General features: G+C 40.6%; 1 protein-coding gene across 3 annotated transcripts in view; it reads right to left on the reverse strand.

Annotated features, from left to right (window-relative positions):
- The window catches only part of ROS1 (ROS proto-oncogene 1, receptor tyrosine kinase), a 139,991-nt gene that overhangs the window by 73,380 nt on the left and 42,578 nt on the right, over positions 1-24,033 (reverse strand). For all 3 annotated transcript variants that reach the window (XM_059733188.1, XM_059733183.1, XM_019479660.2), the window contains exons 13-26: positions 23,189-23,700; positions 22,259-22,471; positions 21,246-21,356; positions 20,049-20,230; positions 18,867-19,058; positions 15,896-15,996; positions 12,690-12,904; positions 12,165-12,328; positions 11,615-11,777; positions 7,664-7,926; positions 6,777-6,840; positions 3,831-4,030; positions 2,774-2,985; positions 566-852 (exon numbers count right to left, since the gene is read on the reverse strand). In XM_059733188.1, coding sequence (XP_059589171.1) covers positions 566-852; positions 2,774-2,985; positions 3,831-4,030; positions 6,777-6,840; positions 7,664-7,926; positions 11,615-11,777; positions 12,165-12,328; positions 12,690-12,904; positions 15,896-15,996; positions 18,867-19,058; positions 20,049-20,230; positions 21,246-21,356; positions 22,259-22,471; positions 23,189-23,700 — 2,879 coding nt within the window. The remainder of the gene's footprint in view (positions 1-565; positions 853-2,773; positions 2,986-3,830; positions 4,031-6,776; positions 6,841-7,663; positions 7,927-11,614; positions 11,778-12,164; positions 12,329-12,689; positions 12,905-15,895; positions 15,997-18,866; positions 19,059-20,048; positions 20,231-21,245; positions 21,357-22,258; positions 22,472-23,188; positions 23,701-24,033) is intronic.

Genomic DNA, 24,033 nt, shown 5'->3' on the forward strand with positions numbered 1-24,033 from the left:
TTAAGCATGTGCTCATAGCAAAAGACATGCAAATAAGTAAAATGCATAGGCAATTCCATGCTAATCAAGTAAACAGTAAACTGAGGTGGAGCTCGAGTTAGGAGGGAATATGGGTGGAACAAAGGAGGGACAAAGATGGAGTAAATGTTAATGAGCATGAGCCAAGGTGTATAAATGTGGAAAGAACTAACGTTCACTGCAGTTCCCCAGTTTGCTGGAGCTGGCCCAAACCTGTCTCCATTTTGAATAAAGCTGTTTGATGAGCAATGTGTGCAAGTGATGCATGATGGCATTGATCCGTTGTCTCCCTAATAGTTGGGCATTGCATGGAGTCGGGGTCTAACAATATGTTTCAAATACTTTCATACTATTCTTTCCTGTGCTCTCCAATGAGAGTGAAATTGAATATTCAGATGCAAATATTTCTTTTCCTTGTCCTCAAAGTAGTTAATTTTGTATGCACTGCATTATTTTTGCAGAAAAGTAAATCCTCCAATTGAACAGTGTTGAAAACAATTATTAAATGAGAATTCAAAACATCTATGAATACATAGGAGCAACTTACCTTGATGACTAGGAACATGGATAACTCTCCAGCAGTAGCATCCATCCATATCTGAGGCCCATATTTCATCCCTTCCTTTGACAAAGAGTATGTGTGGCTTCTTTGAGTCAGTCATATCTATAGTCATTGCTCTACCTAGGTCCGTTTCAGTTAGGTTGCAACTGCAGTTATTTCTTGTCTGATGTTTTAAAGATGTGTCCCCCAAAACATGGTATGCAGTGTTATTCAAAGTATCATAATAAAAGATCCAAGCACCATAATCAAGGGTTTCCACCCAGTACAGACGACTGTCAAACAAAGTGGATAATTTACAATAGAATAACCTTGTTAAGAACATAAGAATTGCCATTTACTGGGTCAGACCATAGGTCCACCTTGTCCATACCATTATCCATCCTTGTTGCCCTTCTCTGTACCTTTTCTAGGTTTTCTCTATCCTTTTGAGGTGTGGGGAACAGAACTGGGCACAATATTCACGATGTGGATGCAACATGGATTTATAAAGGAACATAATGATACTTTCTGTCTGTGCATCTACATGTGCACTTTACTGCAGTTGACTAAATAGCTCACCAGTAAAGCATCACTGACTACATATGTGCCTCTAATAGGCTCAGAAAATTAATTAACTCTGCTTTAGAATAGTACTGTCCAGCAGCACCATTCCTAGACTCCTGGTGGACCTGGGCAAACTTTTAGTATCATACCCCCCTTCACCAGAGATAATGACAATAATAATCAACAAATTACCATTCTGGGGCCCCCTTTCTGTCCAGGCACCAGGCAGCCATCCAGTTCACCCATGCCTGTGTCCGGCCCTGCTGTTCAGAACAAGTACTATCCTATGGCAGAGTTTAGTGCACTGAAACACATGAGTAAATCGTGACGTGACTGGCTGCTCCACCCCAACTCAACGTGTTGTGGTCCCAGGCACACATATAAACATGGTGCCCAGGAATAAACGCTAGCACAAACTGCACCGATGTCTATTGCTACATGTTAATTGAACATGTAGATGCACCCAGTTTTGTTTACAGTTCCCCTCTTAATAATCCCTAACATTTTGCTTGTCTTTCTGATGGCTGCTGGGCACTGAGCTGATGCACTTAGTGAACTCTGCACAATGATTCCTAGATCTCTTTCCTGTGTGGTAACAGATAATATAGAGCCCATTATAGTGTAGGTATAATTTGAGTTATTTTTTGTCCAGGTGTATCACATTACACTTATCTACACTGAATTTCAAGACAATCCATCCTAAATACAATCTTATGAATGAATATTGTAGTTAATGTTAATAGCTACTGTAAATATAGAACTCTCTGTTACTGCTATGTGGCTTTTTTGTCTTTGCACATCTTTAAAACAAGGTTTGTCATAAATAGAACAATTTGCACATTGTAAAAAGCTGTAATTTGCGTACTGACTTGATTTTACTTCCCTATACATACAATTGCATGTCAATATAGTTAACACTTGAAGTCTTTAAACCAATGGTTCTCAATCTTTTTATACTCAATACACTCTTCATAAAATACCAGCTCTTAGCTTTCACTCTTTTTTTTTTTTTTACTTTAGAAAAATAAAGGAACTATTTTTTTGTTGCAAAGAACTCAGAAAGACCACAACGAGTCAGAATGTTTGACACTATGGATTCCTATTTAAATTCTCTGGGTTTATCTGTGAAATGTACAGGTGTTTGCACACCTAAGAGTACTAATTGTGCAGCACTCGACAGCACTCTTGAAAGACTCTCACAGCACTCCAGTGTGCCATGGCACCCTGATTGAGAATTACTGCTCTAAACCAAGAATGGCTGTTTTTCTGAAAAATTGTTGCTGTAGCCATGACAGTCCAGAAAATATATGAAGCAAGGAGTTATTGGACCTACTCTAGCTATGTGGTTTCCAAACTTTTTTGGACCAGAGGACCACTGTCAATGCTCAAAATTTCTCACAGGCTACTGTACTGTACACCATAACCATCAAACTTTTATTAGAACAGGGAACAATTTAGGAACCACTGCTCTTAATCACCCAGAAATTATGAAAGCAAAATTTTACTCTGCAATTCCTATGGTTTGTGTAATGCAAAAGACTGATCCAAACAACTGCAAAACTCTTAGGCCTTAAAAATCCATGAATTAATTCAAATGGTCATGTTACAATTACAGTAAAAACAAAAGTTATCAATCATTTTATATCATACCTTAAGAAAGGAAATGCCAGCAGAGATGATATGGTCAAATTTCGATTAGTTGTCTGTATGTTCAAAGTTTTAAGTGATCTTGCCTTGAGTTCAAGGTCAATAACTAATATTTCAGCTCCACTCCACAATGTTTTGTGGGCAACAAAGACACGTCTTGCAATCCAGTCAATTGCAATAGCTGTGGCATTGCGGAGATATCCATCTTTGAAAAGCTTAAGGAAAATTAATTTAAAAATTAATAGTGCTGCTAAGAAAACAAAATGTTTCATCCTGTGTGGAATTTGCCCATAAAATTAGTTTCCATTCCAAATTACTCTGAAGTGGAGCAAAAAGTCAAAATAACGTACACAAAAAAAAAAAATTCAATTAAAAATTTCAAACTTTGTGAAACAAGTGAAAACAACAATGTTCTGAATCTACTCAGTTTATCTAATAAAAGTTATCACATCTACTCAAAGAACCTTGCCTGCCTATGTCCTTAGACCAACACAGCTACAACCAAAAACCCAGCTATGTTCTGAATCAGCATTTCAATACTGCATGTTTTTTCTGTTCTCTCAAAAATTAAATTAAATGTCATCACATATTGAAATTGTGTGTTTTATTTCAAAATGCTAATTCAATAAAAATAGAAAATCTATTTTAAGCCCAATTGCCATTTTCTAGAAAAATAATTCCATTCCAATGAAACTATAGTTTTCATATCCAACTGTCCACCTAAAAATGTTGACCAGGTCTAAAAATCTATGGATAATAAAAGTATAAGTAAAATTAGTTTTCCAAACTGAAGATTTTTGTTATATTGTAAAAAAATTCAAAACAGCCCAGTCATTTCATTAACCATCTCACCAGAAATGGCAATAATTAAATAAGTATATTATCTGCATTCAACACTGTTTTCCACAATATATTTTGATGTTAAAAGTATTTTTTATCATGCTCTTCCTTGCAAAATTAATGCTGTAACTATAACCTGTATGTAGCTGTTCACAAAATAACAGCAATAATCATATATTTTACAGGCTCTTTTCAAGCAAGAGAATAAATAGTAGAATACCTGAAGCACGGAATTATTTGGTATGTTCAGATGAAAAAGACAATCTTCCTCTATGTAATACATAGTTTCATCATTAGCAGTATAACTGATTTGGTTTACATCTTTTATGGGAAGACTCTTGATGGTCTGATTTCTATCTATGTCAATGAGGGCCATCTCATTGGAAGAAACAGTTATAAGAGTTGGAACTGGAAAAAGATCTGGGGAAGAAAGAGTATGAAATCAGGCACCTAAACAAATGTAGGTAAGGTTCTGTATAACCTGTGTTTAAAATGTGTTACTGTATAAATATACATTTGTTTTAAGAACAGTTTTAGGATGGTTTTCCACCATAATTTTCTTCCTACCCTTAGAACTAATATTCTAGACTAATTAGCAATGTAGCCTGGAATATAATTAAGCTAGTATAGTTCTCAGAAAACAATCATAATTCCAGTGCTTTAGGAAACTGTTATTTGATGTTTAAAAGTAGGTTTTTAATATAATGGTTGTCTGCATGATTTCAACCATAGAGTAAACTGAAACAAGGAGAATAATAGTACCTGGAAAGGATGTTTTATATCTGAGAACTTTAATACACAAAATTATCATTCCAGAAAAAAAGAGCACAATTCTATGACCCTTTCTGCACCCAAATGCCAGATCTTTAGCTATGCAAGTGGCATTTTTGACATTTATGTTCAATGCACAATTTGGTTACTCCTGTGCTGCAGACACCTATGTATGCATGTGTAGATGAAGCGCCAGCAGTAGACTATACCCTGGTGGGGCAAACCCATGACAGTATGCATATCCATTCTAGATGCATAAGTGCTTTTAAGTCACAAAAAAGTACTCAGCCAGAAATCTATGACTAATGAATGTTAGAAAGAGGAAGGCCCTCCTGTTTTAGTTTGGTAAGGATACAGGAGAGCATTAGCTGCCTAGGAAGCAAGAAACCTGGGTTCAAGGTCCTCCCTCTCTCAGAGAGGTTTGAACCTGTAGCACGCCAACTTCCCAGCACAGTCTTGGGATATGCAGGCAACATGCCTAGGTACACAACCACAAAGTTGCCATTTAGACACACAAATGAAAAAAAAATCTGCCCTAAATGTAATGAGTCAAGAAAATGGCCCATGTACAACTTATAAATTCTAGTTTGATTTCATGAATCTTTGGTGCTTCAGACTTGAGCTGAGGAGACAGGGAAGTATTGCCGAGTTGCCTATCCATGAATGGCGGATTATTAATAACCATCAGCAACTGAATTGGTCTTATACCTTGGCAGAGCACAAGGAGTAACTATATCCTAAGTTTTCTCCAAACTCTCTCCAGGATGCCATAATTAAAAACTCAAAAGAGATTCACAGAGACAAAAAAAAATTAGGTAGCAGAGGGGAATAATGGGACTTGTTTTCATGGCAGACGGCTCCTTTTTAATTGTGGCTGTAGCAGGACTTTGATAATGGGACATGTTTTTTCACTTTGGGCAAAGCTGTGGAATAAGGAAGAATGGGGAGGGAGAGACAAACAGAAACAGAGACTATAGGAGGCTTGGGAGTAAGCCATGGTTTGGAAATGGGAAAGGATCCTAGACATTCTTTAGTGGTCTGTGGCCTAATACCAAAGTATGCTCAAGAGCAGTGAGGAAACTGAGATAGGAAAATTGTTGTGTATTACCTTATGTAAAGAGTGGTGGGTTTGAACCTTTGCAAAGCCTGTGCATTGTTTCTTCCACTATCCTATGCTGCTGAGGAAGTAAACTGTGAGCTAGGGTGCCCACAAATTGAGACACTAGGAAAAGCAGTGCTTATGTAACTAGTCATATTCTTAAAAAGATAACACAAAGAAAGTCTATGTGCAAGAATCATGCTAGGAAGGCCAAGGAAACACAGTACTAAAGCCTACTCAGACTCAGAAAATGAGGACTATAGGGACCCTATGTCCAAGGCTTAAACACAATGGCATGGCAAATATCCAGAAGGGGGAAATCTAGCAGGACAACGATAGTTTCACCACAGTTCTGGTTAGGCTATTCTTTATACCAGAGGTGACCAAAATATGGCCCACAGACTGGAATCAACCTGTGGAGGCATATCACTTAGCCTGCAGGGCTCTCATGAGTCTGGAAATTTTGCAGTGCAGTAAGCAGTGGTAGCATTAGTTGTCATGGCTCCCAGCAATTTATACCGCCACTGCTCATGCTACCATAACATTTCCAGACCTATGGACCTATGGGGAGCTCTGCACCCAGGATCCAGAGTGTAAAACCACATCATCTGGTTCATGGCACTGCCCGCAGGGATAGAAATTTGTTGTCAGGAGGAGATGCAGCTGCTGCCAAATTCTGGCCGTGTGTGCCAGATGACATAGCCCTGAGCTCTGGATCCAGCCCATGGATGGGCTCACAGGGCCAAATGAGTTGGATGCCATTGCTTTATAATGTCCTGCAGTGGATGGAATGCCACAGCCACCCATAGTTTGCAATAATGTCAACCCCCAGCAGATAGAGTAGAGCAGAGAGGAAGTATGTCTTAATACAAGTAAGTGACAGTCAGCAGAGAAACTTCTTCAGCATAAAAGGAGAGGGGCTTGTAATTTTTGGAACAGATCCTGGGCTCTATTCCCCATATCATGTGTGCTACTTTTCTGGAGATCAAACTATTTGTTTTTTGCAGTTATGAATTTTTTACAGTAGTCCAATAAATAGTTTAAATTTTGTTTTAGTATTTTACATCAGACAGTAGCTACAGCAAAGTATGTGACAATTGCCTTCAGATAGAGGATCTGAATTTGTGCTTGTTTGCACAAAACATCCACAGCCACTACCAATCTGAGGTATATTTGCATCAGCCACTTACTAGTAGAAGGCTGTATACCTTATTACCAAATGCATTTGCTACTTGGGGCAGTATGTATCATGCATGAGTTTTTACATTGTTTGAAGCTCTAGGTGAATGTTGGTACCTGTGGATTTAATCTCTGCTATATCAGAAAGAGGTCCTGGACCCACAAACGTCAAGGCTTGTACCTGAAGATAAATTAAACAAAAAATGTTAAATAAAATCACCCAGCTCCAATAGGAGCACAATTAAAAAAAAGCATTTAAACTCATGCTTAATTATAAGAACATAAACCAACTTTCTGACTACTCACATGCTTATGTACTTCACTAGATCAAGACTTGAGTGCACGTGCAATTCTATGTCTGTCAGGCTTTACTAGGCTTTAAAGGAATGGGGAGAGTCTTTTCCGTTTCTCATGTAAGAGGCTTCTGCTGCTGTTTCCATGCTTGGCCTACCACATGCTCTACTCTCCTGGCCTCTTGTATTTTTAATTTAAGATGGTACCGAGTTATTCATCCTGGGGTCCCTCACAGCTCCCCTCATCATGCAAAATCTAAGAGCATGTTAAATTTAAACACAAGGATCGATAAAGGCCAGCAGAGGCTGCTAGGTTTCACCAAAATCTTTACTGTTCTCCATCAACAGGATTATCCTTCATCTGTGACTCTAAATTCTGTTGGATCCTCTACTCTCAGGCAGCCCAGGATTCAGACCTAAGTGGGAACTGTCCTTAATCTGCTGCTATTAACAGGCAGCTGGAAGACTGCAAGGACATTTTCCTTCAGGATACTCCAAACCTGCATAATAGTCCTGCTAGGGGAAATAGTATTATTTTCCCTGCCACAAAATGGTTAAGTATTATACCTAAGATCCAAAACTGAATCAGTGAGACAGCCAGGAACAGAAACCAGAAGGCTTGGCCCTAAGTCTTGTGTTAATCACAAACTAACACAATGTATCATGTTTATTGTTTTAAATTAAGGAAATCACATCATAAATTTTTCATACCTGGAACCGTATTGTGAGCCTAGGAAGCACAGCCTTGAGGGAAAAGGACATTACAGAGGGTGCAGTTTTGCTTATACTCCATTCTGTAAAATTCTCATTAGCATCACTTTGGTTTCCTATTTGGTAGTAAATTCTGAACTCTGTTAGTGCTCCATTTTCCCTCCTGGGTTTATCCCATCTGAATTCCACAATGGCCTTCTCTTTTCCTTCATATGGGCCATAATGGAGCACGTAGATTCTGGGGCTTGTAGGTGCTGAAGGAACTGCATTCAAAACAGCCAAGCAAAGAGTAGAGCACTTGTGTTAAAGGCAAAGTGAAAATCCCTGCTTTACACTGTTTAGTCTTGAGCTACAGCTCTATAGCTAACAGGATGATAAGGAAAGCAAACAGGAAAGTAACAAAGAAAAAATACTTCCAAACCTGAATACAACAAGTTGCAGTTATTGTGAAGTTCACATTTTGGTATTAAATTGTACTGTAAAATATTTTGCTTTTGAATTTGAAATTTGAAGTGAATGTTTTATTAAATTGTTAAGTGTGGGCAAGAGGGTGGAAGTATATTTTAAGGTTAAGATGTGCTTCAATTAGCTGCTTCCAGATTTAATAGATTTACACATATCTACTTTATGTTTACTGTCATACGGATATCTGATTTTGTTCAAGAAAAATGTGTATTCACTGGGGGACACAAATTCATGGATCTGAAAAGCTTGCAGGGCCAAACTGGTGCAACTCCATTCAGTGGAGCTCCACTAATATCAATGAAGTTACACCCATTTCCAAGGAGCAGAAAATTTATCCCACACTGGATATAATTTCTCTCAGAGAATGAGAGAAAATTAAGGTTGGAAGGGACCTCAGGAGGTCATCTAGTCCAACCTCCTGCTCAAAGCAGGACCATCCCCAACTAGATAGGTCTTTAAAACCTCCAGATGGAGATTCCACAACCTCTCTGGGTAACCTGTTCCAGTATTTTACTATCCTCCTAGTAAGAAAATTCTTCCTAATATCAAACTTAAACTTCCCTTCCTGCAACTTGAAACCAACTTGCTCCTTGTTCTGTCATCTGCCACCACTTCCAACAGCTCCATCCTCTTTTAAACCCCCTGTTCAGGTAGTTAGTTGAAGGCTGCTATTAAATCCCCTTTCAGTCTTGTCTTCTCTAGACTAAATAAGCCCAGTTCCATCAGTCTTTCCTCACAAGTCAGGTGTCCCAGCCCCCTCACCATTTTTGTTGCCCTCCACTGGGCCCTCTCCAATTTGCTCACATCCTTTCTGTAGTGGGGGGCCCAAAACTGAACACAGTACTCCAGATATAGCTTCACCAGTGTTGAATAGAGGGGCATAATCACTTCCCTTGACCTGATGGCAGCACTCCTACCAATGCAGCCCAGTACACTGTTAGCCTTCTTTGCAACAAGGGAGCACAGCTGGCTCATATTCAGCTTATTGTCCACTGTACCCCTCCAGGTCCTTTTCTGCAGAGCTTCTGCAGAGTCAGCCCCTAGCCTGTACTGGTACAGGACTTTGCACTTGTCCTTCTTGAACCTCATGAGATTTCTACATGCAATTAATTGTATGTCTACACATGCAATTAATGCTAAATTAGTTTACTGTACAGCAGCTTACTGTGCAGTAAACCAGCCCTGGGCAGGAATCTACATGTGCAGCCATTTGGGAGCAGATTTGCTGCTTATGGTCATAGTCTGCTCCAGGCCTCCTTCAGCCCTGTTCTACACCGCCCCCCACCCCATCGCACCATCCAGGGGAAGTTGGAGGCTCTGGCCACAGCTGCCTGGGGACCAGGGGCACTCTTTAAATGGCAGCCTCACACAGTACCCCCTGGCCACCTGCATTTCTGGCCCAGGGTAGTCTGTAGTGTGCTGGCACAGCCTTCTACACCTCTGTTGGCAGAGCCTGCATCCACCATGCTATGGCCGGTCCACCCCCAAGGCCCTGGCAGAGATGACCCATATCCTGTGCTCCTGCTTGCTGCCCTGCTCACCAAGCTTTGCTGCTGCAGTGACCACTGCCTGGCCCCAGTCAGTCTCGACCCTGTCTACCCCTCCCCCCATGCTGCATGGCAACATGATCAGGCTCACCATTCCATCTGAGGTCCCTTGCCCCTGCACTGATGCTGACCAGGCCCTGGCCCGTTGCCCAGACCCTGGCAGGGACACCAATGATACACACGTGGACACCACCATGAGCTCCTGGGCCTACCTGTCCAGCCAGGACTGGAGACTGTACATCATCCAGTGCACCTGGGACAATGAGCAGTAGATGGACTCATTCCAGATGACCCAGACCACTTTCCAGGAGCTCCTCAACCAGCTCTGCCTTATCTGGAGTGACAGACCACCACCATTTGACTGCCCCTTCCCATGGAGACCCAGCTGATCATCAACCTGCTCAAGCTGATCACACCTGCACTACATCAGCCACTTCTTTGGTGTGGGCAAGGTAACCGCCATGAAAACCATCTTGGAGGTCTGTGGTGCTCTCCAGTATGTGCTTGGGCACAGTGTGCTCTGGCTGCATGACTGCCTGGGAGGTGGCAACAGGGTTCTGCACCCTGGTTTTTCCCCAGAGCATCCAGGCCCTAGATAGGACCCCTATCCCTGTCACCTGCCCACCACATGGGGCAAGTGGAAATGAGCAGGGCTTTCATTCTGTTGTGCTGCAAGCAGTCATTGAAAACCGAGGCACTTTCACCAATGTCAGCACCAACTGGGCTGGCAGCAACCATAATGGCCCTGTCTTCTTCAACTCCACCCTGCCTGCCCTGGTGGAGAGTGGGTGCTATGTGCCAGGGGTGCCAGACCTCCAGCTGGGTGAGGTGACAGTCCCACCCCTCCTCACCAGTGACCCTGCCTATCCACTCCTCCCTTGGCTCATGAGGCCCAGCTAGATCCCTGCCAGGCACATTTCAATAGGTGCCTGGGCTGGACCTGCACCCTGGTAGAGTGCGCCTTCAGCCACCTGAAGGGACACTGGTGCACCCTCACCACCTGCCTCAAGGTTACAGAGGCCAACATCCCCTGGGTCATCACCGCAGCCTGTGTGCTGCATAACATCTGCAAGGCCTGGGGAGAGATCTTCCATGAAGCATGGGTGGAGAAGGTGCAGCAGGCAAAGGATACCTGGTAGTGGGAGCACCAGCTGCTGTAGCAGCAACAGCGACAGGCCTTCCCACCCACCCCCCTGCCCCAAGGCCCTGGGCACACTGCACATCTGGGAGTGGGGGCCAGAGCACTGGGTGTGAGAGGTGCTGGCAGACCACCCCATCCTGCACCCCTGCATCTGGATGGCCAGCCACAGACCTCAGCTCACCCCCATCACAACGCTCACTACAGACAATTTTTGCTACCTTGCAGGTGGCATACTAGCCAGGCAGTATACTAATTTACTTCACACTAAATGCCTTCACATGTAGATGGTGATACTTTACTGCACAGTAAATTAGTCTACTGTACAGTAAAGCTTTTCATGTAGCTATGCCCACTGTTTCAAAAATCAGCCAGATGGGTGTATTTTCTGTATGTCCTGTTCATATGCATTAATTCTGCAGGAAGTATACTGTCAGGGGCCCCCTTAACCTTTGACCTCACTTTAAGTCAGATACTTATGAAGTAAAAAATAAGCAATATTTATAAAAACCCAAATAGCTGTTTAAAGTACAATGTGATCTTACTGTCACCTATCATAAACTTCAGTTTATAAAGGTAGTTTATCAGTACAAGCATTTGATGGATAGCATCCTGTACTATTCTGATCATTGTTCTTGCAATCGTGTGCATGCAGGCATGCAGGACAACTATCTTTTTAATTAAATTGGCCAACCCTGAAAGCAATTCAACAGCTCTCAAGACAGGGTCCAACAGACTGAAGTAAACTAGGTCATATTGTACTCATTGAAGACTTAGGAATGGCATTTGAAATTCCAGTACCTTCTTCTGGAGATCGCAGGAAGGTGGATGTCATAGGTCCCTTGCCCCAGTAGGTGTAAGGAGTAACAGTAAAATCAAACAGTGTATAAGGCTCCAGCCCTTCAACTGTATAGACAGGTACTGTCAGATTATGTGGTCGCAGGCACCGTTCATTATCTGCAAACTGTCAAATAAGAAAAAACCCACAGAAATATTTTTTCTTCTCTCAGAAAAAAGCTTTTTAAACATTCCCAGGCTTACTATGATTTTCAAAGCTTCCCTTCCCAACACTAGGAAATTAAATTCATTTTTAAGCAGACCCTCAGTTGTTATACACTGCCACAGTTCTCTTGACACCAGCTGACAACCTGCCTGTTTGTTGCTCAGAGAACAATACATGTTAATAAATGGGTTAAAGTTAAACAAAGTTGAAACCTACAGCTATTATTTAGGTGGTCAGTGACATTTTATATTTCAGACTGATTTGTACACAATGACATGACAGGGAGAGACTGTGTTTCTGTTGTTAAAAATGTCCAGGTGCATTAATGGGAAGGAGCCTTGTGCATACCTTGGCTTGTAGAACCTTGGATTCCACACAGTAGAAGACAACGCCCCAGTCCACATTTGTAACGGCATTCCAAAGGATATGAAACCTCGAAGAATTTTGTTCAATCTTAAAAGAAGACTCCACAACTGAATCTGGGATCACTTTGGGCACAAAGGAAAAGTTTCCTGTTGTCCAAAAAAAAATTAAAAACTTAAGAATTGAGAACATTGGGTAGGATTTTCAAAATTTCCTGGATGACTTTTAGTGGGACTCAGATGCTTTTGGAAACTCAACCCATTGTTCTTAAAGAAAAAGAAGTTGCCATTAATAATAAATTGATCTATTATGCAGTACTTAGTCCACATAAATGTCATTTGACACCTGCATCTATTGGTTTATGTCATTGCTAGTTATCTATTTATTCTGTTAAATTCATTACCAAGCTACTTTTGTCCACATCTTGTCCCTCTTAGATTTTAATAACCAAGAATTACAAGCTCATAAGGAATACATTTTAAAGTACTTTATATAAAAAAAATAAAATACCTGGCAGAGGTTTGAGAGATCTCTGAACAAGGGTAAAAGCTGAAAACGCTGCTGGCTCTGAAAAGGGGATACCAACACTCTGACCAACTTCCTGTGTTGTAATGAACTGCTGGGCATTAATCCAGAACAGCCGCTCACTGTAATATACCAGTGCATTTTGGGATATTCCTGAAGAACTCCACGCTGCAAATTCAGTGACTACAGCATTACCACAACTGTGAAAAAAACACCTGGTGTTATCTAAAAGACAGCCTACTCTTTAGAAGAAAAAGACCTACACAATGTGTGACACCTTAAGCTGTTTTCCTTCATCTTTCACCTTCCACGTCAGTAATAAGAACAAATAAAAAGGGTTTTTTGAGTCTTTCAGAGTTGGACACTCCTAACTCTGATGCAGTAAAACCAATTTATTCACCTTTTGTAAGACGATGCCTTTAAAAAGAAGTAACATTTATACTAAAATATTACATAAGATGAGTAAAAAGAGACAGTGTATATTACAATTTACTAAGGATATCTGCAGGCACACACATTCTTGAGTGACCTGTCTCTAATGCACTGTCCCTCAAACTTGGAGCCTCATTTCACATGACTGTACCCAAATCAGTCTTTTAAAATACAGATGTCAAACTCTTTTGACCCTGCAGGCCTGACCTGGCCCAGGGAGGTGAGTCATCTGGTCCATGGGGCTTCTTTTCAGCTAGACCACCCACATCCATGGGCTGGATTTGGCCCACTGGGCTTGCCATGGCTTCCAAAGTTCCTGTAGTGATGGTGTTAATTCCCACAGCTGCTTGAGCTATTGTTTTAGTGCAGCTCCGCTATCCTTAGGCACTCCAGCGTGAGTAAAACTGGAGGCTAGGGAAAAGGAAAGGCCAGGTGCAGCGGTGCTAAGTCTCTGGGTTTTGGAGCCATGATAAAACAGCAGGTCTAGCACCCAAGGGGATTAATGCCACTGCCACCACTCACAGGTTGTCCAGACCATGGAACATCCCATGGTCTGGATTGGCCTGTGGGACCAAGCTGGTTTAAAATCCTGTTTTAAAGCACACAGTTTGGTTCATGTATACTCATATTAGCAGCTAAGTGCAGAACTATGCATTTGGAAAATTACAGCTGCTCACCCAAGAATTCCAGTGAAGCCATGGAGTCAGAGTCTAGTTCTCCTACTGAAATTAATGGCAATGACAAATTTGGCCCTAGTAATCTTCTTGATAACCTGCCCTCACTTTTTCAGCTCAAGTAACCGTTCTTTCTTTCAGCCTTAACTGGTGACTTGATCTGTCATACCACTTCTGTGTCATACCCTATAGGCTTTCTTTGATCCCAATTTATCCTCTAGGTAACAGATTAAATATATAACCAAGGCATCACTTTACCATCTTAGAAATGTCTTCCAGCTTAGACACATGCTATCCAAAACAAATTTGGAAAGGCTTACGTATGCTGTCAGGCTCATTCAGATTGATTACTTCTACCCCTCTGCTGTAGTATGCCAGAGAAGATGATTTATGGCTAGCAATTGGCTCACAACTGAGTTGTATGTATGGCCTCTAATACTAAATCTAATCAACACACTTTGGTTTTACAGTGTTTATTCTTCATTGAGTCTGGGATCAGGCTTCAAATGAAATGGACTCCATAAGAAATGAACACACACACACACACACACACACACACAAGATGAAGTCATTTTACAGGTTCACTTTGAATCTAGTACAATTGGACTTGCCAACAACTGCCTATGTTGTACACATGAAAGTATGATAAAACATAAATATGTGCAGACTTTGTTAAATACTATCATGTACCACACATGGTATATGTCAGAGGTGTAAAAGTTCTGACCCATGGAGTCCTATCCTCCAGCCTGCAGTGCTGCCTGTAGGGCATGGAGTAGCACACTACACACAATATGTGCTGGCCCTGGCCCCATGTGCTGCATGTGGTGCAGAAAGCCTACCTGGCATGGGCTGCACCTGGCAGCAGGGCTTCAGCCAGTAGACACAAGGCACATAGTGCAAAGGCCCAGTCTGGGATGTGCACTGCATGCAGCTCCCACACTGGACTAGCCATAAATGCAAGACTGAGGGCCAGTCAAGATCAAGACCACAAACTGGTCTCATGTGCCAGATCCAGCACACGGGCCTATCTAGTGTGGGTACCTTATGCAGCACACACCCCAGACCACCTCTGCGCATCACATGCCACACGGGGCTGGAGACACGATGTGCATGGGGTCAGTCCAGGGTCAGACTACATGTGGCACCCATACTGGAGAGGCCCTGCACACTGGATCCATGGCTGGTCCAGGCTGGTCCCATAGACCAGCACCACATGCTAGATCCAGCCCACAGGACCAGTACAGCACGTGTCCCAGACTGGCCTCACACACTGTTTGCTACTCATGGGGCGAGGACCTGCATATGCTGCATGCAATGTGCAGGGCTGAAGCCAGCATGTGCACACTGCAAGCATCAGGCACACCTATCAAAGGCACCTGCTATATGTGGCATCTGCACTATACCCACCCTGTGTGCTGGATCAGGCATAAGAGACCAGTCTCTGGGTCTGATCCAGCCTGCAGACAAGCTCCACACCACTCATCCAGCTGGCAGAGCTGGATGAGTTTGTCACCTCTGATATACATGATTATGGGGTTTGAAGATCTAATTGGTATTCATTTGAGATGACCCACATAATTCAGGCTTTGCCATTTGTGATCAATACAGCTACTTCATACTCCTGGTAATCAAGGGGAAAATCCTTGCGAGTGCTGATTGCTCATGTGAAAAAGGGCTGCAGATTCCATCCCTAATGTAAGTGCAAAAGATAGCTGCAGCTCTTGGTATTGAAGAAATGTCGAGTTTTAAAAATGGTCCAGATTTAAGACAAAATTGAAAATCATAACCATTGGTAGTTTACTGGTGAGTCCATTATACAAATGAATAGAATATCAAATGAATCAAGGGTCCATATTCACTGTGTCTGTCTCACTATAAAAAAACATTAACAGTCATGTGATAACACAACACAGAGCTAGACAAGAGCTGGAAGTTTTGCTTCTTGTTTATTATCTGATTATTACGAATAATAAGTCAGCAATGTCCAATACACAATCTTAAAAACAAAAGCACAGGAGGTAGAAGGTCCCATGAGTCTTATTGTTCACTGTGCTACATCTATATCTCTATCTATATCCTTACCTCTCTTCACAGAGGGAGACTCTGTATAGATTTAGGTGTAGATTGTCCTGCACAAACCAGTAGAGGAAGCCACCACTGAGATCCAAAGCTAAAGAAACCACCTCAAAAATAGAAAAAGCCAAACAGGAAAGTAAGCAATATAAATGCAACATGGAAAGCGTCACTTCTTAGGGGCATATTGCATTACTGTTGTTTAGGCATGAACTGCTCTTTAGTGGTCATAAAAATGATAGGCCCCTGACACAATGAGTTTTCAGTCCAAAGTAGACATAGCATAAAAAGGGGAAACAATAGACAAATGTTCTGACCCTCACATGGTGTAAATCAGCACTCTGTTGATGTCATTGAATGGCACCTATTTTATAGCAGCTGAGGATGTTACAGAAAATGTTTAATTATATTTATCGGCATCTACCCTGGCACTCATCCTTGCAGCATCTGAGTGCCTCAGATAGTATGGTAGTAGTATATCAAGTAGTTAGTAAAACCCCCATATTAAAAGCTGCGTGAACTCCTCTGGCATTCTAATGTTCTCTATCCAAAACAGATGGTTGACATCCAATCTCAAAGACAGTGCCATTTTTTAGAGTAATATTTCATAACCTCTCACTATGTTGTCAAGTTTGGGGGGGGGGGGTAGATATTTTAAGCACAGCTTGATTTCATTTATGGAAATTGTTTTAATTATTTAGAAAATGTTCAATTAAACTTTTCATTCATAATGCTTATGCTTCAGGTAGAACAGTAATCTATACATTTTATTCTGCAGTGATCTAAATAAAGAACCTTCCCAGCCCTTGCCCCTACTTTCATTGACAATTTCATAGAAACAAAGTAACTGTTTTTTTATTTTCTTTAATTAAAAGACCAGATATAATTTCACATCTGCGGGCCATAATGGATGCAATGCTGCATGCGGAAATGATAGATATCAAGCTTTCACCTATCTGATTTGTGAGTGATAACACGCTCTGCCCCCCACAGTTTAGGAAGCTAAATTCAATCCTATGAATCTTCAACTCGTTACAAAAACTGAGTTTGCAATTTGTTGCATGCACAAAATTGCAAGTGCAAAATTACATGCAATACTGACACTCTGCCTCTAAGAATCTGTCTATCCATTTCCAAACCCTGTCCAGTAGTAGATTTATCTGATTTTATTAGGGTTAAATTATAGATGTTAATAGAGCATCCATAATCTTACCCCTCACTAATAAGATACAAAAGATATTGACAAAAGAAAGAAAAAAATGCCATGTCATTTATTTAGCTGCTTGTTGATCCTTATGTAACTACATTCTTATTATATTACTGTCCATATTTTACGCCAGAAAATCGAAGTTTTAATTATTGCTGTTGTAGATTTCCTTGGTAAAAAATATCTCTTGGCATGAGTGCATGCAAGTATATATTTAGCTGTGCATCTTCTCTTACATTATACCCTTTTACCTGCTTTCATTGCAATGTCTTGCACCAAATTTTGTCTCCTTTTCCTCATGAAATACCTCATAAAAGCATACACAATGTATGCTTTTAAGACATTTGTGGCTCTTATTTTTCCCTGTCCTTCTCTTGGTCACTGCTATGCTCCTCCCCCATCTGTAGAAGGATTATCTATCTTCTCCCATCAATGTTTACATTAAGGAAAACAAATATTTATAGTATTCATATTCCAGGGTCAGGCAGTAATTTAACACCTTCCCTTCTATGTTCTACAAAAATAGAAAGATTTTTTCCATCGTGTGATAGGTAGTAATCTCTGAACATGATGTATAGTTACGATCATGGAATATAACTTTGGATCATAAGATGCAACATAAATTTAGCTACTTGAAATACCCTGTGGCTTACAACATTTCATAAGGCAGCAGTTAACCAATGCCTGGCACATATTGCCTGCTGTGTGTTTCACTGCTTCTTCATAAAGTACTTACCTCATAAGTATATTGTAAGCCTAAATAAATTAATTTATGTGTTGATTTAAACATGCTGTGCCAGATCCTCAGTTGCTCTAAGTCATCATAGCCTCAGTGAAACCAACAGAACTCTACCAAGATACACTACCTGTGGAGACTCTGCAATACAATTACTATTGTTTAATATAAAATAATTAGCCAAGACTCAAATGATCTGGCCTGTGCAGAATAAAATATTTTAAAGGTACTTGTATTTGTTCTGAGTCCTACAAAATCAGAGTTTTACTTAGAAGACTTGGATTGAAAGCCAAAAAGGTGAATTACTATGGATTGCTGATGGTCTTACAATGATAAGTCTAATTTGATTGCAAGATCCAAAACTAACCACTGCAGTTATTTTATTTTGAGAGAGGAAACTGCTGCTTTGGAAAACACATCCACCTTTTTGCATACAGCCTGGAAAAATCAATGTGAATGACAGTCTAGTTGCTGGTTATGACTCAAAAGATAAACTGTGTTTTTCCACTCCTGAGTAGGTTTGATGAACATAGTAGGGTACAGAGGGCAAAATGACTTGTGGAAACCAGTAATGACACATTTTGTTCCAAGCATTTGATTTAAAAATCCAAGAGCAGGATATAAATTAATCTTAGCTCCTTTATACTTGCTCAAGACCTGCAATGTAGAGTGGCCCTCATTAATAGGTCAAGAGCCACACAATGTTGAGATACCACAGCTTTATCAAAACTTAAAATAGCATATATGCTATGCAGTAGCCATATAAAAATGATGATGGTTTAACATCAGACACTATAACTGAAATGCAAAAATCAATAAAAAACATTACGACACACAACTTATCAAACTCATACCTCTCTAAATTTTTTTATTCGGTATATTTAAAGTAACACTTGTAGGAATCTACTATTACGATATTATCAAAGTGATATGTGCTATTAAATGTGCTTTGTGTTGATGTAACAAAATGATTTTGACAAGTACTAGTACTGACTGCATTGTATGCAATTAAATGGAGAGTTTTAGAAATTAGTCACCTGCTTATTAGAAAACTGGGGCTGCTCTTGTAACATTAAATAATATTCTCCATTCAGTCTGGTACTCTCCACAGAGTAAGCTGTAGCCCAGTACAGATAGCCATTTACTGAATCAATCACAAGATCCTTCACCAGGAATGTGACATAAACCACAACATCAGTGTGTCCTGCCAGCAGTGATTTTCTATAGATCTGGGAATAAAAAAAAATAGCACAGGACCTCACAGTCCAGTTATCAGCCACAAGCATATGCATATATATATGTATGATAATTTCACAGCCATTTATTTCAGGCTCACGTATTTAAAGCAGCACATAACAGATTAGGAAAATTATTATTAGGGTCTGCTATAAAGTGACGACAGCAAAAACTAAAACTTCCCCTCTTTTTTTTTTCTTTCTCTGTTTTGCCAGCTTTCTGCTCTAACAGAGTTTCACACCTACTCCGTACTCACCGCAAACAAGAACACAAAGTGCAGATCGGTATGAAATCTACCTTGATGATTCTATTTTACAAAGGGCCTCTGACTTTTCACTCACGAGAAATTACAGGCACTACCTGACAGCACCGCATAACTTAGCATTGCATTTCTTAATGTAGACACCTTTTATATAATGTAATTGTCTAAGTACTTAATTTGTGAGTCCATGAAGTGCACTGATAATTATTGAGCCCTTTAATTTATTTTGGAGGTTAAAATGACACTAGTAAGGCATAAACCACTTCTGAAAATCCTCCCTCTTATAGAACAAAATTTACAAAATTTGCTATACAAGATAATGATACAAGGATAACTAAGAAAAAATAATCTCTTCATCAGCTGCGATTCCTTGAGCATTCTTTACATTTACTATCTTCACTTACCATTAAGGTAGTTGCATCCTACAAACCTCTTGGTGCTATATTTTGTTTATATATTCTGTATCTGTAGTTCTGTATTCTGAATTTAATGAATAATCATGTCATCTACAGCCCCTACATAACCGTGTTAACAAAAATCAATAGTACAATGATACTGATGGAAGTTGATCCTCTATGCAGTGGAGTTTCAACAGCAGCTCAAGCTGTAGGTAGGTGGTGTATAACTCAAGGTATAGGACAGTAACAAATACTTTTCTGAATATTTCCGGTTGTTGTTATTAATTACTGCAGTTTATCATTGGTATAACTCTCTTACATACCGTATTTGCCTTTCCAGCCCAGTACAAACACTGACCCAGCCAATCAAAGGCCAGTATCCTTGCTTTTTTGATGTCAAATAGGGGAGAATTCACAATGGCAGGAGCTCTTCTACTCAATGACCACATATGAACTTCTCCTATGGAGTTGCTCCAGTAGAGAGTGTCATCATACCAGTCCAGGTCTTAAAACAAAGAAAAGGATTTTAACAGGTTTATCCCAAATATACTAATAAAATAATTTTTAAAGAGCAATTAAAACCCAACCAATAAGCAATTTATTAAAAAATAGTGCAGTTCAACTCTTAAACTAACCAGAAGAGGAGATAGTATAATTGAGGCCCATAACCCCATTACTGAAAAGAGGACAAGTGCAAGTTGCAAGGTCACAAGCTGTAGGGCTACACATTATAATGCCATGTACCACAAGCTGAAAGCCACAGGACTCCTAATTATGTGATGGGGATTGGGGAACCCTCTGCCCTATTATAAGAAGGGGGTTTATATGCCAAAAATACTGCGGCTGGAAGGGGCAAAGCCAAGCAGGACATCAGTAGGGTTCCAGAGAAGAACCAAGCACTTTGGCCCAGGTAGGACAGAAGTGAAAAGCTCTCGGAAAGACTGCAAATCTGATGACTGAAGAGAGCATTTGGGAAAAGAGCACTCAGGAGAGAGTAAAGCTTTGGCTATATTTGTTTCTGGTTTTGGGAAGATGAAGCTGTGAGACATGGAGTGGCTAGAAGGAGCAAGGGGAGACTGTTGAAGGCACATAGGGAAGAGTGGGTGTTGTTTTTTTCTGTTTGTGGGTTGTTGTAAGTTGCCTGGCCTGTGAGGAAGGGGTTGAGGATTCCCAGCACTGTTCAGCAAGCCCTGCTGAACCTAGTTAGGGTGCACCAGACCCTGTTGGCTTAAGAGTGACAAGCTTAAATCTAAGCTTTACCAGTAAAAACAATTTTTATTTAACTCCATTCGTTCAAGTCTAGTCAGCTTTGACAGAAGTGCCAGTCTTCCAGGGCACCTATATATGAGCAGTGAGACTGCTCTGACACATGATACTCTAGGCACTTTAATTAGAGTAGCTCTCACCCCCTGAACTCCCACTCCCAGAGCCTATGTTTAAACACCCTCACCAATTCCTTTAATAACTGGATAAATGCAGACAGATCCTTAGCAGGGACACTTGGCTAGGATAGTATTTACCTGTAACATTTCTTAAATCAGGACAGAGGAATTCTCCTGGCCCAAAATGATCCAAGCGCTGCTTCCAAAGACCTTCATTTCCAACCGCCAAAATATAAGGTTCTTCTTCAACTGATTAAAAATTAATAAACTCTAACTGTGAGGTACTGAGAAAATGTAAATACTGGTAAATTATTTGGCCATTCTTTATATGCCAGATACCAATATCAGAATCCTATTGCATTTGATTATGAAAAGTATGTAGTAAGAAACAATCCTTGATCTGAAAGCATTCAATCCAAAGAGATAAAAAAAAACTGACAGAAGTTGCAAGAAAAGCATTATCCCTTTTTTTGGTGAGAAACAGAAAAATTAGGGCAAAAGTCCACAAAGGTATTCAGGCACACAGCTTATATTTAGACACCTCACTCCTACAATTGCTGTAGGAATTATGCACCAAAATATCTCTGAGGCCTCGCCTATGTATTTCTGCAGTAACCACCCACTCACATAACAGGAGCCTACTTTCAGTGTTTGGTTGCTTATCTTGCTAGGATTCTTGGACCCCAGCTGACTTCCTGCCCCTGGGACAGGGGTCGGGACCTGATGATCTTCGAGGTCCCTTCCAGCCCTAATATCTATGAAATCTACGAAATCAGCTTTACCTACCACCAGTAGTCTTCAGATGCTAATCTTTGTACTGGTCCTCCCCACACTTCAAAAGTGATGCCAGCTACTCTTGTCACCTCAAAGGATACACTATGGGGAAACTAGGCACAAGTGTAAACCCAGTGTGTTCCCATTTTTATTACTGTGTATTATTTACATTAGAAATTATCAAAATTAGCAAACTGTGTTTTGAGAATATAATTGATGATGAAGGCATTATTAATCCTATGTCATATACAGCGTCCTGTGCCATGCTTTTTTTCCTCTTAATTTTGGGTCTTTGCCCAAGGTCTAGGCCTCAGCAGGTAGAGATTTATGCACAGGTCAACTCACCTATTTCTCCTCAGTGAGGGAGTCATTCTTACCTTCTTTTAAAGTAGTACCCTTAAAAGACTCTGACCATGGCCCTTCCCCAGCAGGAGACAAAGCTCTCACTGACACCTCATATGCTGTGAAGTTGGACAGGTCTCTCACTGTAAAGTTAGTATGACTGATATTTGAGACAGCTAGATCCTCGTCAGCAGAACCCTGAGATGATACTTTCAGAATATAAGTCCAGTTCTTCCAAGCAGAAGGATCTGAACAGCATAGATAAACAATCACATGATTGGATAAGGAACAGCTTTAACAGATTAATTTCAAAGCAATCAATATCAGAGCATAGAGATTTCCAGACATGTCAAGAGGAATGAAAATTAAACAGCACTAGCTGCTCTCACCACTGATGCCATGGTAGTACATCATAACCCTCAGCTTCTAGATGATCTAGCCTGAAGGGGTTGCCAGTCAGTGGCTCTAGCTACAGCTGCACTTCTGGTATCACAGGTCAAATGTACATATACACAAAGTACAGCTGATAGCACGCCTGCCAGCCATGGAGTCACCATGGCACTAGTAGGTACACTCTGTGTACCATTGATGACACCATGATACCAGCAGTCAGCATTACTTTCTTTACTTATTTAAGACGTAGCCTGTTAACCCCCATAACAGTAACTCACTCAAGTCAGTCACCACTAATTGAATTAAGATGAATTTTTATTTTATCAGCAAATCTTGAAATCTTGGCTACTTAACAGTAGGCAACATTGGGCCTTATTTTCCTCTTATTTATACCTGTTGCATATTAATACAATTCCATCGATTTAAACAGAATTACTCTTGATTTAAAAATGGGGCAATGACCTGTGCATTAAAGCTATTCAAGTTGAATTAGTGGGAAGCTGTCAGTACAACAAAAATCAGGAATATCTTTTCTGGGAAGTATAATGCAACATGGACTTGGTTGAACTTACTGGTTCCAATAGTGGGTTCAGGTGGTTTCCAGGTGACTACAGCTTGGTCTGATCCAAACAGAGCTGTGACAAACTGAGGCGGTGATGGCAAAGGAAAAGGCTGAGCTGACGAACCATAAAAGAGCAAGTTTCCATACCCAAAATAGTCTGGATCAGTAAGGCTGCAATCTGCAACATACTCATTAAAGCTGGAGATCCCGTTTGCAGACATCTCTTCATGGAAAACTGCCCTACCGTTTGTGACCACCAACGTGTTATTCTCATAAACAAAACTTTCTATGTCTGCAAATGAAACTTTAGGTCGCAGTTCGTTAAATCCTGAGCCATCCAGAAAACAAGATACAAAGGACTGTCTTTCTTTGTAGAAGAAAATAAGTCTTTTGGACTGGTAGTTAATCACAAAGTCTTTTGGAGCACGGATTCTCACAACTAGTAAAGCCGCAGTGATTAGATCTGAAGAGGTAGGGAGGCTTGCCCTGTAAATACCATCCTCCAGAAGATAGAAAATATACCTGACAATGAAATAGAACAGCCCAAAACAGTAATACCACCAAAGGAAGGAAAAAAGCACCAATGCTGTACACATGACATTTTAGTGGCCTACTGGCTCTGAAAGGCACCTGTCCTTTTGAAGAATGATGAGAAAATTATGTTGTCTCATAATTCATATTTTATAAGAAATATATGGGTTCTATTGCTCAACTGGCATAAAATGAGAATATGCAGGTTTACATCAACTGAGACCTGGCCCATAGCTTATTAAAGCAGTGGTGCTCAACTTTTTGGCTCCATGGGCCAAAAAGGGCCAGTCTATGAGCCAAAGCAGACCCTGCACTCCAGGATTG

Source organism: Alligator mississippiensis, chromosome 1, assembly GCF_030867095.1.
Source record: "Alligator mississippiensis isolate rAllMis1 chromosome 1, rAllMis1, whole genome shotgun sequence".
In the NCBI taxonomy this organism is placed as follows: domain Eukaryota; kingdom Metazoa; phylum Chordata; order Crocodylia; family Alligatoridae; genus Alligator; species Alligator mississippiensis.